Source organism: Triturus cristatus, chromosome 9 (assembly GCF_964204655.1).
Source record: "Triturus cristatus chromosome 9, aTriCri1.1, whole genome shotgun sequence".
NCBI classification, from domain to species: domain Eukaryota; kingdom Metazoa; phylum Chordata; class Amphibia; order Caudata; family Salamandridae; genus Triturus; species Triturus cristatus.
This window is the reverse complement of record NC_140592.1, coordinates 945,609,192-945,628,938: the sequence shown is the minus strand read 5'-3', so window position 1 is coordinate 945,628,938 and position 19,747 is coordinate 945,609,192. Positions and strand designations below refer to the sequence as shown.

The window sequence follows — 19,747 nt, the reverse complement described above, 5'->3', positions numbered from 1 at the left end:
CCCCGGTCTGTTGTCCCGAGTAGGTCTGGCACTTGGCGAGTGCAGAGAGGGGAGGATTCCTCCAGAGATGTAAACGAGGGCACGCTCCAGTGAGACAACTGAGTGTGACTTCCCCCTACACTCCTACCCCACGCTGTGATGAGAAGCACGGTACCTCTGTATAGGATCACTAGGGCAGTGGAAATCCTGGCAACTCGCCACCCGGGAAACTTACCAACAGAGGTGTGGGAGGTCCTTAACTGTGCAAAGGATGAGCAAATCACTTTTTGCTGTGTGCCGATGCTGAACATAGGTGGTGGTAGCACTTAAAAAGATTCCTGTGGCGTGAGCAGACACGAGGAACTGACTTAGGATGAAGAGTATTAACTGCCCCCATAGGCAAAGACAGTACAAGACCACATAGCTCTGACTGCTCTGATCCCCATCAGGGGGCCACTCTTGTCCCCTTTTGCAGATCATAGTGGGGGATCCCTCCTAGATGGCAGAAGAGTGTTGAGTCCAAGTTCCAGTGGCAGCATCATCTAGACTCTTTCTGAATCTTCAAGTTTGCCCTCCTGCCCGTCGATGCCTTCATTACAATAATGTCTGAAAGGAAAAAAGGTTAGAGGAATTCTTTCAACCACATGGAGGGGCCACTAGAAAAGAACACTGTGCAGCCAATGCCTTTTGAAGTGCAGCCGACATGAAGAAAAGACCCTCCCACACCTAACTAATGCACTACTACCCGATCTAGCAGACGAGATATCAGTCATTGGGTTTGCAGTGAATGGGAAATGAAAAGGCCCGACAGGAAGAATGGAGGGCATGCGTGCAGGAGAATATGGGCTGAAATCTTGCAGCCCTTGACCATCATTCTTCTAAGATTGATAGTGCTGTCGAAGATTTGATACACTTCAAGTTGGGATCTCATTAAGATGATTCCAGGATTGAGAAGCGATATAACCTATGGCGGGTGTCCATTTTTATGAGCGCTGGGTTCCACCACAGATGAATACAGCAAACACTACTTGGAGCAATAACAAGGATACTGGTGGATCTTCTGGGCGCTGATAACCAAGCAACACAACTTTGTAGGATGGTCAGCTTATCAACTCTGCCCCAAGAAACAAGGCGACAAATCAGAAAGTGAAGGTCGTCTTAACATTGCCAGAGTGGAGGGGCAGAATTCTGAGGTTAGCGGTCAAACGGGAAGTGACACAGTTGGGCACTAGACAATTCTTGCCCATCCCAAACTTAAATCTGGATGCCTGAGCCAGAAAGAGGGCGCTCAACGAAGGAGGTGGTGGCAAGTAGGTTAGGGGCATCTGAGGATTACAAGTGAGCTTTAGTATGGACTATTAAGGACACCATTACATGTCTTTACAGCTGGAGTCAGTCAGGACATTCTTTGACAATTTTTCAAAAGACAATCTCAGGGTTTTCTCTTATTCTTCTACTTTTTTCACCTGACTTGTGGTGGATTCCAGGGAATAACAGGGAGTAGAAACAAGAGACGAGTGAAGTGGCGCCCCCAACCCCCACCAGAAGAGATGGTTAAAGGTGGAAAGCTTTCATTTGTTTAATTGGTGAGACCAATCTATTTATTACTTTTTCTCTCTGCTTTCTACTCTTGCCCATTATTTGGGATCCACCTTGGAGCAGCTGAAACATCGTAGGACTGGGCATGTTTAGTTGTTATGTACTTGCTCTTCTTTCTCATTGAAAGATTATGTCACAGTGGTGATGTATGACGTGTTTTGTGGTCCAAGGTGCTTATTCATTCACATTTTTTCTGGACCCAGCGCTGTTGTAGAGTATAGTGTTACGCAAGTGCTCACTTTATAATGTACGTTGTATTTGTTATCAACCAGTAGGGGCACTAATCACAGCACAAGAAATGGGGAATGACAGAGGCAACAGCTGGGTAATTGTGCAGATGCACAGTTATGCTACAGACCAGCCGTAGTTCAGCAGTAACTTTGTTACACTATGTATGTTTGCACACCCTTTTTACATCTACAGAATGCAGAATCATGTTGTGAGCTACCTGCTCTCATGCACAGAATTGAAACTTTATTCGTCTTCTACAGGCTATCAAATCCACAGCTGTGCTACACGTGGTGAATATAACAGTACATTCTTGCAGGGTGTTTTCAAGCTAATTCCTTGAAAAACAGTCAAAAGTTCAAAAGCTTTAATTTAAATCAAAAGTCCCGCCCTCTTGGGCATCAGCATAACATGGCCTTATCATCTCTGTAGTTAAAGCCCATTGTTGCTTGGACTTAATTCCATCCATGTCCGATTGGGTATCGCTGCCCTGTTGAGAAGTTCACTAAAATGTCTTACAATCGGTCAACTTAAGAAGGGATAAATATACTCGGTTAGACAAATACAAGATTTAGTATCAGAAAAGAAAAAAAATGTTATGAAGCTCAGGCTGTACATAGTGCAAGAAGAAGAACACAGTTACTAAAACAACGTTAATGTTAACTGTACTTGTAGAGCACACATTAACCCACGAGTTTCTTGGCGCCGATGTAGGTATGAATAGTGGCATTTGGAAGAGAATGGTGCCTAGGACTACTGCTCAAAGGATTCATTGAAAAGCCATATCTGTAAGGCCTTCCTGAAAGCGATTAGGTCAGTAAGTGACCGTGAGTCTGGCGGGAGGGAATTCCATTGAATAGGTGCCAGCACAGAGAACCTTTACTTTACGCAATTTCGGCACAGCCTATAGATTTGCCATGGATGAGTGAAGATCTTTTGAAGGACCGTGCTTGGCTACAGATTTCGAGGCCAGTCCATGGAGAGCTTTAAGGACTAAAAAACAAGTTTTAAAGTGTATGCGCTGTACAATAGGTAGCCAATAGAGCTGTCGGTTCAGCGCGTTCTGAACAATTTGTAGTCTAGCAATGTCGCATTCGGGAAGGCCATTATAATGTTAGCATAATCTAGTCTTTCTCCGGTCACCGCTGGCAGGATAATCTTTTAGGGTCTCAGGAGAGAGAAAAAACTGCAGTTGCCTTGCGGTCTTAAGAATAAAAATACATTTTAAGACCACAGCATTAAGCTGCTGAAGGATAGAACTCATCCAATCAAAAGGGTGTAAAAAGGCTAAGCTCTAGGGCAGGGACAAACAAAAGAGGAGGAAGGTAAGACATCAAATGGGAAGAAAGCAAATGAGACTGACAAGAAGGCCAACAAATATCAATGGGCTGACTTAAATCCCACTTTTAGCATTGGTACTCTACACATAGGTCTTTGACAATAAATAGGTCCTTTTGGCAGGACCTAAAGACGCTGTATCATGCGACACGGCATTTATATTAGGGTTTTTCCTTTTTCATGTTTTGCACCAACCTTAAAAGCCATGGCTACTTTTGCTGACTAGTCCACAATCTTTACAATCTGTAGCCCAAAATAATATATCTTTTACCCAAAAGCACCACAGCATGGACGTAATTAAGGGGTCGCCAAAGGTAAAGGCTAGTACCCCCTGGCTTGAGACTGCTGGTACTGCTCTTGTGACCCCGGTTCGCAGAAATGGCAAACGCAGAGCAAAGAACAGAAGTTAAACAGTGCATCGATGAGCAATGGTTACATTGTTAGCTTCCACTAGGCCAATACACTTAGTTAGGTCAAATAAATACATTCAGAACTGTAATGCACACTCTGTAGAATACATCATAAAATAGAACAAATGAGAAAAACATTTCTATTTTTTAAACTTGTTTCCGCGCTTCATTTTTGAGACTACAAAAAAAAATGATACTTGAACAAACTGTGATGTGTAAATCAAACCAAGAACAGAGTTATTATTAAATGTATGGTCCATACGAATTAATGCCAATTGTCATATTAAATCTCTTCTTTGTGCATATCCCTCTGATTTATCAACACATTTTCACTTTGAGCAACAGATTAGGCTTCAATGACACCAATTATGGTGACATAATCAGGATCAACGTCATCTGGTGTCACTCTCAGGATTGAGAGTCAAGGGTCATATGATGTCACTTCCTGTGACATCATTGAGGACAAAGGGTGTGTGCTGTCACTTCTGCTCCGCCTGGCATTTTGGTGAATCAAGGTCCATGCACCTCAGTTCCCCATAGTGGGTACACATTGTGCAAGAACGAGCTGGTTGTTAATTTAATTGCTAAAAATTATTCTTTCACTGAACTCCAGAAAATAATATGTCAATTTGATGTAAAATATTGTTTTTTTTAAGCGCTTGAGGAGCCAGAGCATGCATTAGAGCAGGCTGCTGGGTTTGCTTGACTGGGTGGCTTTTAGCACTTAGTTTGATATGCCTGAAATACAAATAGCCAAAATACAGAAAACAACAAACAACGCCTGTGAAATTACTGGCATTTCACTAAAATGCCTTTAACAGCAAATATAAACTTCGCAGAGACGTGAATATTGAAAGGATGTTAGTTGTTTATTTATTCATAGAAATATGTAGATACTTAGCATGAGAAGGCAGTGCAGAGTTTTATGTTATTTTTTTTTCAATAGCCGCAAACAGAAATATTTTACCAGGAAAGTACATTTCTAACATATTCCTATAAAATGTGTCTCTGGTAAACACCATTTCAGTACCTTGGAGCAGTGAGATTTGCTAATAAGTTACTAGTTTGTAGGGTTCTGTTTGTGATTTCGAATCAGAGCAAAAAGCCTATATACCCAAACATGTGCTATAGGTCCACTGTATGGTAAAAATATACCATTACAAATGGACCCATTTGAATGGAGTTATAAAAATATGTCATTGGGTTTAGCTAGGTTGGTTGCTCATAGGGTGCTTCAGGGCGGAACTCCAGCCATGGCTCCACTTGTGTAGCACTCCCGTTGAGCCGGGGCAAATCTAAGACAAGATCTAGCAAGCAGAGGCAGTGGTGAACCACAAGATACCGGCTTCCCACTGAAATAGTGGATGGTGATAGCAGGCATTATACAAAAGTGGACTCATGTCCACGTTTCAGAGAAATACAAGATGGCGGGAACTGCTTTTTCTGATGTAGCAGAAGCATTACATCTAACAGACCAATACGCCTGCTCTGTGAGGTGGGGCTGTGCATGGAGCAGAGGAGCGGCAGGACAAACATCTGAGGGAGTCCCGCTATAACCAGATCGCTGGCTTCATGCTATGAAGTGAGGAATAGCTGAGAAGGAAACGGTATCAAGAGGCAGCTGTTTTAGAGAGACCAAACAAATGTGAAAGTGGTGATTTTTCATTTTCGAGGGTATTAAATTAAGTACGCCTAAGGGGTATCCATACTCGTGTAATTGTCTTCAGCTGCAGCCCTCTGCCTCGTCCCGCTGGAGATTTTCAACTTCCATTGCAGGGACTAAGTCTGAACGTAGAAATCTTCACTGCGGCTTCGAGCCAAGGCCATACAACAACAACGCTCCCTCCTCGGACCCCCTCCTGCAGCCTTGCCAGCTGGCCTTTACCTTCTCATGGACTTTTTCTCAAAATTTCTTTTAAGTCCGAAGGTAAGCGCTGACTGGCCCCAATCCACTTCTTGTATCCGAACCGTGCTCCTTCAAGGTCGGCCATATGTTTCTACTTTGACAAGGTCTCACACGATTAAATATCCGTGGTGGGTGCTTTGATCTTTTAGGAACTAGGTTTTACAAAAAACTTTAAAAGTTCATAAGTCCAGGTCCACTGAATGGATTTTTGTTGTTTTGGTGTCAATTAATTTTTTTAACTTTACTCTATTTGTTCTAAATTGGTTTGGGATTTTTCTAGTGTTGTGTTTTTACTTTATTACTGCTTGTGTGCTGCATAAATACTTTCCACATTGCCTCTAAGTTAAGACGTACAGCTTTATGTGCCAAGTTACCCAGGGTTAGACACATGTTAATTTAGTGACTTTTTGTGGTTCACCCAGCAAAGGATTGTGGCCGTTGCTTGACCAAGGCTCACACCCAAGTCAACCAACAACCCAATTTCTCACAGCAGGTCTCATTTCAAGGTATGTGAATCCAATGTGGCTCTTTTTATCCTGTCAGGTATGTGCAATCAACACAGATCTGCTTGATCCACGCATCATGGCTAGATTAATCACACAATACAACATTTGTATTTATTTATTTTGAGAGCAGGATCTGAAGATGTGAGACCCTACCTTATGGGGATCAGGTGCAACTTTGGGCCTCGGCTGCCCACATTTTTTTACAAAATTCTGGAGTTTCACATCCTCTAATATCTCGCAACATGCTGTGACAGCTACAAACAAGTTTTCTTGCTGTGATGAGTCAATCAGCATCTTAGGATCTGCAGATCCGAAAATGTCTGACGAGAGACAAAAAAAAGTTGGGGCAATTGTATTTAGCGTTTTTTTGCAATAGAAAAGATAAAAAAATATTCAGAGGCATAAAATGGGAACTATTACTTGTGAATCACCCGTAACAACAAAGTCTATCCTTTTTGACTGCTCTACACAAAAATTGACACTGAGATATGATGCAGGATATCATAAAATTCTGCCATATTTCACCCAGATTCATCAAATGAGGCCAAAGCTATTAGCAAAATTAAAACATTCACTTTATAAGTAAGTAGGACCTTAATCACAACTACGGTGTTATCTTCGTCAACACCATAGTACATGCACCCTCTCACATACATACGGATGTACACTGTGCCATTGTGTTCCTTGTGCTCCCCATCAGCACAAGGAAAACTGTGACACAGGCCCTAATCACCAGCCGACTGACTACGGCAATGCACTCTATGTAGGTACCATCACTGAACTCATGCAAAGACTCCCGACAATCCCGGACGCAGCAGCCAGACTGATCCTCAACCTGCCCAAGAGGACACACATCACCCAGCACCTAAAAGACCTCCACTGGCTCCCCTTCCAGAAGAGATGCCAATTCAAGCTTCTGATCCACACCTACAAAGCCCTCCACACAAAGAACCAGTCTACATGAACCACTGCCTTCTCTTCCATCAACCAACTAGAAATCTCTGCTTCGCACACCTCGCTCAGACACCATGTATCCGCTGCTGATGCTCCGGGGAATGTTCCTCTCCCACCTCGCTGCCAAAGCCTGGAACACCCTTCCCCTTCACCTCCACACCGCACCCTCGCTGACCCACTTCAGGAAGAGACTCAAGACCTGGCTCTTCAACTGATACCTGCAGCACAGCACCTGGATACCCCCTGGGGTGATTAGCCGCGCTATTCAACTACAACTTGATTGATTGATTAAATGTATATATATGTGTGTGTAGAGGGTGTCAACTGTATATTATTTGCATTACGTATTATCATCCCCATGGCATTTACAAACAGCAACACACTAGCGGTTTACTCAACAGTGAGTCCTTGTAATGTTAACTTTGCCAACACAAAAACATCCAAAAGGCACCTACAATCAGTTTAAATGAGTCATGCGTTTACCAAGGAACAAAAATGAACTTACCCTAAGTACACTGAAGTGGTCCCGTTTAACCGAAGAAGAGATTAAATACACATTTCAGAATAAATATGACATCCAGACCTATCAAAGAGACATTCTTGCCTGCTTGTTTACCTTCCTGAACAGCATTTTCATTGATGCTCTGGTTCAAGTCTAAAGCTCTGCGATCGGTCACAATGGAGACATCCTTCCCCAAGGCCTGTAGCATGGCTGCTATTGCAATGGCTCCGGGGGGACCATCCGTCTCTTCCGGTGGGTTCTCGTTAAAGTGGGTCGGGAATCCAGTGGTTATAAGTACTGATGTGGCATGAGAAAGGGACAGGCAGGCTTTCAGGAGCTCGTCCTTCACAAAGAGATGCTTCACTCCCCTCCCACCTAGAAATCAAGACAAGGAATATGCTGTGATCAGTCTCAGAGCTGTCATTCAACTCTTTTGGCCTGATTTAGAGTTCGGCGGGCGGGGTACTCTGGATATTCCGTCCGACTTATTTCAAATGCAATAGGATAGAAAGCATCTGATATCTGTCACTTTCTGGTGGAGTAAACCGTCTGAGTAAACCGTCTGCCTAACACTAAATCAAGCCTTTTATTTTTGCAGAAAAATCATGGAACAGATAGTATCCTTAGTTAAGTGTAGGTATAAAAACATGCAAAACATTTTTTACCAGTAATAAACTGGACGCACAGCTCTGCCCCAGTCAAAAGGCAGCTATAGGAAATGTGAGTAATACTGCATCACCTAAACAGTGTAGAACTAAGGGCCAGATGTATGAAGTCCCCGTTTCGCAATTTCCTAATTGTGAATCCTTGCAATTCGCAATTAGGAAATCGCAAAACGTCATGCACGAAAGTGTTCTGAACACTTACCGCGATTCCTAGGGGATCGCAATTGACCTACCTCAAGAAAATTAATGAGGTAGGTCGCAATTTGTGACCCCCTAGGAACCGCAAAAATCACAGGGATGGTGGCCAGCTGGGGTCAGCAGACCACCATGTCCGTGATTTCCTTCAAATAAAGCAATCTTTATTTTGTTGTAAAGCAGCCCGTTTTCCAGAGAAAAAAAAATTTAAGTGTTCCTTTCATTAGGTCTCGCTGAGCCAGCGCATGCGCTGCTCTGCGTGAAATTTAGTGAGTGGCTTTTGAAAGTGCTACCACAGGCTTTTCCTTCCCTCAAGCTTGCGTTCACGCAAGCGTGCACGCGCGCAGCCGCCATGTGGGTTTCTGTCAAGGCTCATTAAGCCTTGCGTGCCTCTCTCTGCCTTGCTTGCGCTTCAATTCCCTCCCCCTCCCCCACAACAGATCGCGTCACTCTGCTGGCCTCCACTCCCCCCCCACTCCCCCCGCCTCTCTATACTGCAGCATGCCACTCTCTCCTTTTCCCTGTTAAAACTTTTTGCTCCTTTATTCTTCTTTCTATCTTTATTTCAGTTTTTTCTTTCATACACTTTCTCTCATACAGCTTTTCCTTCTCTCGAATGACTCACGTTCTTTCTCTTCCACAAATCGATAAACCAGTCAAATAGATACTGTTTTTCAAATTCATAAACATGATATTCATATCCGGTTCCATTAACCCTTTCCGTGCTTGTGACGGAGCGGTTCCGTCAAGCGCGACGGTCGCGCTGTGTGCATGACGGAACCGCTCCGTCACGGCCCCGCCCGCGCACGGAACCTTCAGCGTGGCGCGGAAATCCGCGCCGCGCTGAAGGGGTTAAACAACGCTTTGGGAAATTCTAATTTCATATTTTTTGAGATGTAAGCTTAAGAGCAAACGTGTTTAACTCATGTGCAGGAAAATTATACAGTTTCATCGATTTTCACTCCAAATACATTTTCAATTTTTTGCCACTGACTCGAGTCCGTACTCCTTCCCACTACTCTCACACATTTGTAGCAGCATCGAAAGGCACTTTAGGAGCTGGAAGCTGCGCCAGGGGCTTGAAGCCAGAACATGATTCCCAGTGCCTTCCAATACCATGCAGCATTCCCAGCAGTGACACTGACCTTGTCCCAAAACGCTCGAGACATTTCAATCTCTCTGTTCACTGAGTCGACATGCTGCGCATTGTGTTTAATGATGCACAGCATTTAATGCATTGGAGGGAAGGCTGCTCAGCGACGGCTTGAGAGCCACCGAGCTCAACAAACTCACTTTTTATTTTTATTCATTATTTACATTTCATATAGTTTGAAGTGTGTGCTGTGTGCACCTTTATTAAACACTGTAGGTAAAATAATTGCACATTTTCATAAAAGAGCTACAAGTGATTCAATAGAAACTTGCCTCCACGCCCCTCACGTTATGATTTCCTAAAGTGACAGCTGAGACATTAGTCATCTTTCAAATCCTTGAATCTGACAGAATAGTCACATCTGAGAAGGGGACAGGCTTTTGTCCCAGGTCTTTGATGGCTTCAGATTACTGTTCAGAGGCTCAGAATATGCTTCATGCCAAGACTCTTATTTCCATAGAGAATGCCACGGTATCAACATTAAGCGATGTTGTTTAAAGATAGGCTTGTCACTTTAATTGATCTTGAGTCACTGCTTCCACTGTCAGAGCTGTCTGTCTACTTACCCATAATCCTCATCACTTTGATTGACTCTCTGAATCAGGGGGCTGGCCTGGCTTTGCCTTCCCGAAGTCGTACAGGGAAATTGGAAGGGACACGTTCAGTGGTGCTAATCTTCATGGGAGATCGAAGCCTCGGGCCAAGGGGCTTGGTTTCTTGAGAGCTAAACTGTGACCGTCCACCAGAATGCTGGTCCTGCACAATACTTTCTATAGTGAAGAATATGTTGTATTGATTTATCCAATTATTCACCTCACATCCGACTGTTGGTGGTGCATGGTGCCCTTAGACGATTTCAAACTACCTGTCTCTTAAGGTTAACTTTTATCCTCTGAGTACGCTTTTGACTAATGGTGCCTTATGCAAGTGTTGCTTTACTCTGTCGTCATACACATCTTATGTGCTTGTACGCTGGTTATTTGTAAACGCCCATTGGGCTCAAAGGGCTTCAGCCCCCCCCCCCCTCCCGTCGTGTGGCAGCCCGGGCCTAGTCAGCTTCCCGGGCACACACACAGCCGCACCCGAGTACTTCACAGGTCTTTAAGACCATTTGCCTGTTAATGAGGCTTTGTTGTGTTTTTCACGCCTTCCTAGAGCCCCTCCATCCCCATTCGGCCTATTGCTGGGAGAATTAGCGCCCCCCCCTCCAACATTTTTTCTTAGCTGCATTCTTCCCTTGGATCATGTTACTAATGACAGCGCTTGGCATTCACTTTTGCAGTCTCGTTTTTTTGTTTGTTTTTGTTTCTAAGTTTTAAGTTGCATTCCTAGTGAGCTATTTCAAGTTGCATATAACAGCGCCACCTACCGGCCGCATGTCTCGGGTCGCTCCTAGCTGATTCACTCACTCAAGGGACACTTTTAGGAAACAACAGTGAATATAGTTGGAAAAAAGGGTAAGTTTTCAAGACTGTAATACACCTTTCGAGTCAACATTCCTTTAGAATATACCTGCCAAGGACTCCTTTCACAAGCTGGAAAGAGAAACTGACTGACAAAATCTACAACGAGGTGGAAGCTCAAATTCCTTCTCAAGCTGGTAACAAGCACTTTGAGTTCTCTATTTTTATTTATTTGCGATGCAGCCTCTTGGATTGTCGGCATTTTCAGATGGATTTACACAGCGTAATTAAAATACTAGGAAATCTAGTTGTTTCGTATCTGTAACCACTTCTTTGTGCACGCGCTTTGTATGCGCTCGTATATTTTTTTTTAAAGATACTGTCTGCATTTGTCATCTGGATGAATGGAGGTAATCGGAGACTAGCAAAAACTGACTGACTTTAAACAGAAAGAAACCTTTTTGAAAGGGAAAGGTTCTAGGTTAAAACAATTCTGATAACCCCTCAACCTATGAATTGACGCAGGGTATAAATTTGCAATGTTTGTTATTTTGGCTCTATTAGTCAAAGTGACTAGCGATGACCTCTAATGTATGCTTATGCAGGCATATATGTGTATGTATACTTGACACAAGGGTCATTTGAGGTTCTCATATAAGCTTGTACAAGACTGGTTATAAATATAATGCAAAGTGTGGGGGGGGGGTCGACATACTTCGACAAGTTGCTAATTCTTGCAAAACACCTTTGGCATCAAAGTTGACGTCTATTTAGGTCGAGCCTGGGCAACGCTTACGCTGCTCTGCGAGGCATGTTGTATTGGTATATGAACTTGAAGCCCCACCCACTCTCCGCCCATACTTGTCATTGGTTTGTGTCATTGTCCTTCATAAATGCTGGCTTCTGATTTGTAAATAGGCTTGTTAGTCCCTCCTTAGTACCGCTTTGCCTTCATTTGTAACTTCTCATGATGACACCCCCTTTTACAAGTGTTGTTGCTCGGTAGGGTTTAATTATAGCCTCCGAGCATTATTTCATTTAATGGTTTTCGCATGCCTGCTGTTGCCTGCACGCATGACATGCTCGCTCACAACATCTTTATTTATTTTTTACATAGCACACCACGCAACGTTGATAGTGGCGGCCGTGCCTTTGCTTTACTTGCTGCGCCAAAGGTGGTTGTATGGTTTTTGTTTTAAACATTTTTTTGTTTGTTTTTTACATTGCCCCATACCGCACTTACACTTTAATGTCGGCCGCGCCCCTTTCCTTAAACGAGCCAAGTCTAAGTAAAGGGGCATGGCCGCAATTAAAGTGAAGTGCGGCACGGGGCGCTTTTGCAAAAAAAAGCATTGGTCAACTTCACAAACAAATGCTTTTTTTTGTAAAAGTGCTTCATACCGAACATTCACTTTAATGTCGGCCATACCCCTTTCTTTAGAAACAGCTCACCTAAGGAAAGGGGCGCGGACGATAATAAAGTTAAAGTGCCGCATGGGCGTTGTTACCAACTACCATTTGTAATGCAATAGGTGTCACATTTACGAAACTCACATAAATGCAAGACCTATTGCATTGCAAATGCTTGTTTTTGTTTTTCTCGCTTCTTGCACATGTGACTCTGAGGACGGATATACCTCAAAACTCTCCTTAATTTCCCTAGGTGGTGCCAAAAACAAAGTAAAACGTATGTGCCTTCAAACACAAGGCTAGAAGATTCCGTGAAAGCCATGTGATAATGTAATGCCTTTTCTCAGTGCCTAAGTCAAATAAATAAAACTTGAAAGCACATCTACATGTTGCACTATTTTGCGTTCAATAATAATTAGGGGGCATGCTACAACAGAACCACAGACCAACAGTGTGCAACTGTCCCACCTATGTGACCTCAAGCAGTCCATTATTAAATGAATTTGAAACAGATGTATGGATAAACGTGTGCTAATCATCACAGGTTTTATAACCCAATGTGAGATAAGCAAAGTAGACCCTGCGCTGTGAGCCCATATGAAGGTCATATGCAAGGAGGTACCCACAAGGCTTCGTGCTATAATACTTTTATTCCTGAAATCTTCCAGCAACCAATATTATCAAGTCTGAACACATTGAGCCATATAAGACAATCAAAAACAAATGGGCACAGTTACAAACTTATTTGTTTTGTGCTTGCTAAATTTACTTTAATTTGGAAATTGTGCCCTTTGAATCCCGCACTGCATTTTGAAATTTCTTGAAACGCTTTTTATAAAAACTGAAATCCAGAACTGGACAACTCTGACCTATTCTGTGCATAGTCTGTAGCACTGTTAAACAGGAATACAATGTTCTTAAGTTACATGGGACTCTTTTGAGGTGTGTTTTAATTGTATTTCTCCGGAACCGACATAAAAAAATAGTGAAATACAAAAACGCCAAGATATACGGATTAGGTAAGTAGGTTAATACTCACTTGTGTTATACTGCTCACACCAACCGGGGAGAGGATTCTACAATTTTTCTGCCAACAAGGTAATTGGGTTTGCATGCTTTTTTTTCGCCTCCACCCACATTTTTATCCAATTTTTTTTTTTTTTAAATCTGATCCTTGATGTTTAATGGGACGATGCATAAGTCACTGATTGCACACATTAAACCGTCTGAGCAATGATGCTTAGCTAATAGGCACTCTAGATATTGCAATAACGCCTTAAATTCATTTTATCACTGTAACGATACTCGATAAGTAATAATCTAAGCTGTCAAATTTGCAGAATGTCATAGTATCATCCTATTTTGTATCATGTGCTACGATAATTCAGTGTTACAATGATACATGATGTCGCTACGCTAATGTTCATGGTCGTAATGGTTATGCACAAAATGTCAATAAAAAACCGGCTGAGCAGTGTGTTTTAAAACAGTAGTTTTTCCCCGTTGGTTGAGGTTTTTTTTACTTGCTTTGACGCAAACTGACCTTCTGTGTCACCTTTCTCAAATGTAATGACCATTTGGAGCAAGGGTAATGTAAAGTAGAAACCTGTGCGTTTTAAAACAAAAAAAAAACCTTCCCTGTCCATCATCGTGGTTTTATAAGTGACGCACATTGATTCTTAATGTTTATCATTTTAACGTATGCGTTTCAACGCTTGCCAGGTTTTTAATTCGTTATTGTCATCATGTTCAACCTTTCTGTCGAATAAACATTGTTAAAGCTGCCCACCTCTGCCCTGGCTGTGATCTCCATTTGAGATCTCAGTTTTACATCTAGAACTGGGATCCGAGCATCAATTGGCAATTACTCCAGATTCACCTTATACTCTGTACTCAGTGGAATCCCAATCTTTCTCTGTAGGCAGAGTCAGCCTGTAAGCCATCTGCAAACAGTGTCCCTCATATCTCAGAGACAAGGGCACAAGGCATCCAACTACCAAACATGTCATCCTCAACTTTGAATTCACAAGATGAGCCCTTGTCGTCTCTGCTACTGAATGATTAATCTGCAGTTATGTTTTTTATATTACTTTCCATTGTTTGCTGATCTTCATGTTGACTAATGCACTTTTTTAAATTTTTCAATTAGTTTGGGATATTGTTTAGGGGCCTCTAAGCCCTGGCAATCACATACCTTTCAGATTTTCATCTTCTGGACCAGACCGCTTTCTCGCAACACTTTATCTTCCCTTCCCATGCTGCAATTTGTTAAGCTAGCTCAGGAGGATAATGCACAAGATCAAGAGTTAGTTATGTGTACAAACAGCAAGTCACTACACTGAATCCCAGCAAATATGCCTCTTTTTTCCACATGCTTTTTCCCTGCAGGGAATTACAACGCGGTCGTTACAACGACCGCATTGTAACAACGCATACCATTACCCAGCAAGTCGTAACAACGACTTGCTCTGGGGGGGGGGGCGCTGGAAGTTGGAATAGTATAATTTACTATTCCAACTCCAGTAAGTGCAACAGTAGGGAAGGTGTTGAATTTTACATCCAACACCTTCTGCCCCCTCCGCCAGTCGTTGTTCCGACTTGTGGAGTAATTGTTACCACACGGTCATTGTAACAACCGCGTTGTAATTCCCTGCGGGGAAAAGGATTGGTGGTAAACGATGTTTACCAAATCCCAGCACAGCAGTGTCTGCGTTTCTTCTCAGATTTAAATGACTGCTCGGGTAATGGCAACTTTTAATAAAAGCACCAATTCAGTTTGCATTGTGGCCCCTACAAACTATCAGTAGCATTGTGTAAGATTCCCATACTGATTTTATGTTCATTGTTGCGATAAAGGAACATCTGCTTAAGTGGCACCTGCAAGATTACCAGTGGCACTCAGCCTCAGTATGATTAAAAGCGAAGTTGCCTCTGGGACCTCTGACTGGCAACAAGTACTCTCAAGTTGTAGCCTGCCTTTACAAATTATCATGGCGGCCATTTTGTAAATGCAGGGAACATTCAGTTACCTGGGTCGGCACCAATGACAGCCTCCAGAGTGCGGATCTTCTCTGCGACTTGTGGCGCGGCGATGCTGTAGTGGAGCGGATTGGTGGAAATGCGGTGGACCAGGTGAGCTCCTTCAAGGTGATCAGCGGGAGCATCTTGGTTCTTTATGTCGGTGATGAACATTGCGCCAGGGGAATGAGTAAACGCCAGAGGAGACTCTACAGAGGGAGAAGGCACATCATGGCAAAGCTCAGGTGAAAATATCAAGATGTACTCCTAATGCTTAATTTGGGCAGGAGGCTGCTGGTGGTGGGCACTGGCGTCATTTTTAGAGGATTCTTTTTTTTACATCACCAGATTTTGATTAAGAGAGTAAGACAACAAAGTAGCATAGAAGAAACAACAGAAAGAAACGAAAAATGTGACAATGGAAGAATGCAGGGAAGAAAAAGAACCAGCTATAGTGAGATAAAGAGACGGGAAGTGTAGGGTGGTGACAGAAAGAGGCATTAGGGGAATGAAGATTAGACAAGCTTGGTATTCGGCAACATTAGCATTCAGCAGGGCTGGGTCCTAAGAAAACCTTGAGCCCCTGCGCTATTTTTCATTTATTTACAAATTTAGAACCGATAACCATTTGAGCAAATTAAAATTAATGCCTTCAACAAATGATAGTGAACTGGATCCAATAAGCACATGCATACCATCATTAGCGTGGCCTGAAGTTCATTGGGAGAATCACAAAAGGTCTGGCCAGTGCAAATACACACCTCTCGCTTAACTATCTGTAACTTACGCAGAGCTTGGGGTGTCTCATATCAAAAGGTGTAGCTGAGACAATAGTCAGCGACTTACTCCTTTAATCCACTAATAGCACCATGTAAACTGCAACAAGGTAAGATACAGTCTCAGTGCATGCAGAGTAGAGTTTTGGAAGGACTGGGTGAGCGACTTCATGCTACCATGAACGACAGTCGTTCCAGCACACACAAATTGGCATAGTCAAGGGTGCTAATGCCCTAGGGCACCACTAGATGTAATAGTCTAGAGATTATATATCGACGGTCTGCAACAACCACCTTTCCCCAACAAGTAGCACCTGTTCCACTAGCTAGCCACTTTGCCTAACACCTCTGCAGTGAAGGCTCCTCCACTAAGGAAGAGGAGCGTCACCCCACTGCTCGTTGAGTAGTGCAAAAGAAAAAGAAAATAACAACAAGAAGTTATTATCATTTTATTTCTCTTAGCGGGACTCCGACTCCAGCCAGGTCGGGTGCGGCTGGGCTCCCCCACGTCGAGGGAGCAGGAGTGGTTTACACCCCCTCCCTAAGCGCGCATGACGGCTTGGTCGACCCTCTGGGGCCGTCCAAACAGTCATGCGCATTTGGCATGTTCACCACGAGAACATGCCCAGCCTCCCAGTTACTGACTGAGCAGCCGTTTCGGCCGCTCAGACCAATCACGATGCTGCTCCTGCAGCGTTGTGACTAGGCGGTAGAGTCCGGGAGACTGGGTGCTTCCAGTGCTCTGCAGGACTACGGGAGAGACTTGCAGCAGCGAAGAAGGTAAGTCAATTTTTTTATCATGCCTCCCCACTCCTGCCGCACCCTCTCCGTGCACAGGCAGCCGCCACTGCACCTCTGTGCTTTGCATATAATACCAAACAACATAGAAAAAACAGAACTGTCTCAATTCACTATACCCACAAATAAAACAGACACTCATCAATTCGAACCAGCTGTTGGAGTGCATAAGCACTATACTATTATTTTGTACATAGCAATCACACTCATAATTCACTGCAATCTTATAGTCCACACACACAAACCAGACTGTCCCTCGCTGCGTAAACGACTCTCTCTGCTGCCATACACTGGGTCATCCCCATCTCACACATTTCCGTCGCGGGGGCCAATGAGTTTCCCAAGCATCTCACCATGTCTCTTTTAGCCAGGGCAAACCCAGGTGATAACAACAGTAACTGTTTCCTCGGCAGGTCTACGTCTCCCGGGATACCTTACAGGGAAAACTGTGGGGTCTCCGGGTCAGGTAGTCCCAGGATCTCGGACAGGAGAGCTATTATCTTTCTTCATTAACTCCCTATGCGTTGACAGGACCAGACTATGTGTATGAATAAACCATATAGGTCGCGACACCTCTGGCAATTTGGGGAAGGGCCTTAACCCAGTTGTAGAGCCTGCTTCTGCTGTAATGTACTCTGTGAAGGATTTTCAACTGAGTGAGCCATGAGTTCGCCTTGACTGCTACCTTGCGTGGGTGCAACACCACTGCCTCCCAGTCCACGTCTTTCATTTCCCCTATGTCTCCTCCCCAGTTCTTCCTCAGGGATTGTAAGGTATCAGGTCTGTTGTTGATGAGTGTGCAATACGTCAAAGAGATGGAGTAGTTTCTTGCCTGTAACTCCAGTTCTGTAGTAGGGGTATCTCTGTGATAGTCATAATCATGTGAATAGTCCCACCCATGTGCGTGGACCCCGGTGCACTTCATTAGATATATTCTCTTAAGTTGTCCTCTTCTGCAGTCCTGCATAGACACTTAAGAGATAAAGAAAGACAATAATGCAGCCTAAAAACAACTAGGCTACGCTGGGCATTACTTCATCCTGAAGTGAAAAAGATAGCCAGGTAAGTTAAATTTAACTATTTTATTGAGTTTCACACATAGAGAAACTCCTCTTCACAAAGATCCTTTTTTCATGATAGAGATGAAGGGTTGGACAGACAAGCCCCATAGGCTGCCATTATGTGTCTGTAAATGGATACCGTGCCTTTAAGAATCCTTCCAGAGACCCTCGGTATCCCATGCTGCACAGCCAAAGGCTAGTTACTTTCAGTTCTTTTTGAAGGGGTATAGAGCAAGGTCTGCTAAATTCTGGACATACTGTTTCATCCACCGGGGAGGATGGCGGGTTGCTTATGACTATCACAGAGATACCCCTACTACAGAACTGGAGTTACAGGTAAGAAACTACTCCTTCTGTAGTAGAGGATCTCTGTGTATAGTCATGATCATGTGAATAGAATAGCAAGTCCATCCCCAAACAACAAACCCTAGCGGTGGAAGAATCAAACAGACCCACTATTGTGCAAATAGATTCCTCAGTGAAGCCTGCCCAACCTGAGCATCTGCCCTGGCATCAGAGTCCAGGCAGCAGTGTTTAGTAAAGGTATGGACTGACTTCCAAGTGGCAGCCTAACAGATTTCTGCAATAGGGACGTTATGGAGTAAAGCCGCTGTAGCAGCTTTACCTCTGGTAGAGTGAGCCTTAGGCTTACTAACTAGAGTCTTGTTGGCTTTTTGATAAAACAACTGAATACAGGACACGGTCAACCTGGAGATGGATTGCTTGGAGGTAGCAAGACCAGTCCTGACAGAGCCATAGATAACAAACAACTGATCCGATCGACGAATCACCTTAGTCTTATCTAAATAGAACTTCAACACCCTTCTAACATCGAGAGAATGAAGGGATCTCTCAGCAGGAGAGGAAGGATGCTGAAAAAATGTGGGTAAAGAAATCGTTTGATTCACATGAAACTCTGACACTACTTTTGGAAGGAATTTAGGGTGAGTCCTCATGACTACCTTAGAAGAATGAGTGTAAGGCTCTTGACAACAGAGAACCTGGATTTCACTCACCCAGCGAGCCGATGTTATGGCTACAAGGAAAGCTGCCTTCCAGGACAGATGCTGGAGAGAAGCCTTATGAATGGGCTCAAAAGGCTCCCGCATCAGTCTAGAAAGCAACACATTAAGCTCCCACGGAGGTGAAGGACGCCTAATGGGAGGAAACACTTTCTTCAAAACTTCCAGAAAATCTTTGATGACTGGGAGTTGGAAAAAGGAAGTTTGTGAAGGACATTTAATGGAATGAAAATTCAGGCCAGATTGAGCCAAATGCAACAAATAAGGAAGAATGACATCCTCCTTGCAGGAGGTAGGATCTGCATTCTTAGAGGCACACCAAATGCAAAATCTCTTCCATTTATATGCGTAGGAAGTCCGTGTATATGGTCTTTTCGCTTCTTTTAATATCTCCACACAGTTCTGAGGGAGATTTAAATGTCCATACTACACTAGCTAAGGAGCCATGCTGCCAAATTCAACGACGAGAGGTTGGGATGCACCATCTGCCCTCCGAACTTTGTGAGAAGGTCCTGCCGACACGGAAGCCGAAGGTGCGGCAGGAGAGACCGGTGTAGTAGATTGCTGAACCACCACTGACGGGGCCACTCCGGAGCAATGAGGTTCATCTTGGCCCGTGATTGGGAAAGTTTGATCAACACTGTCGGGATCAGGGGAATGGGTGGAAAAGCGTAGAGAAAGCTGTTCGACCAGTTGATCCACAGTGCATTCCCCAGCGTCCCTGGTTGGTAGAACCTGGAGGCGAAGTCGCTGCATTTTCTGTTTTCCACGGTGGCGAACAGATCGACCTCCGGTGTTCCCCATCTTTCGAATATTTCTTGCAC

At 43.7% G+C, this 19,747-nt stretch overlaps 1 protein-coding gene across 6 annotated transcripts in view; it reads right to left on the bottom strand.

Moving 5' to 3' along the window:
• DGLUCY (D-glutamate cyclase) overlaps positions 1-19,747 on the bottom strand; it is a 257,725-nt gene that overhangs the window by 33,925 nt on the left and 204,053 nt on the right. For all 6 annotated transcript variants that reach the window (XM_085626535.1, XM_085626533.1, XM_085626534.1 and 3 more), the window contains 2 exons: positions 15,278-15,475; positions 7,537-7,797 (listed from right to left, as the gene is read on the bottom strand). In XM_085626535.1, coding sequence (XP_085482661.1) covers positions 7,537-7,797; positions 15,278-15,475 — 459 coding nt within the window. The remainder of the gene's footprint in view (positions 1-7,536; positions 7,798-15,277; positions 15,476-19,747) is intronic.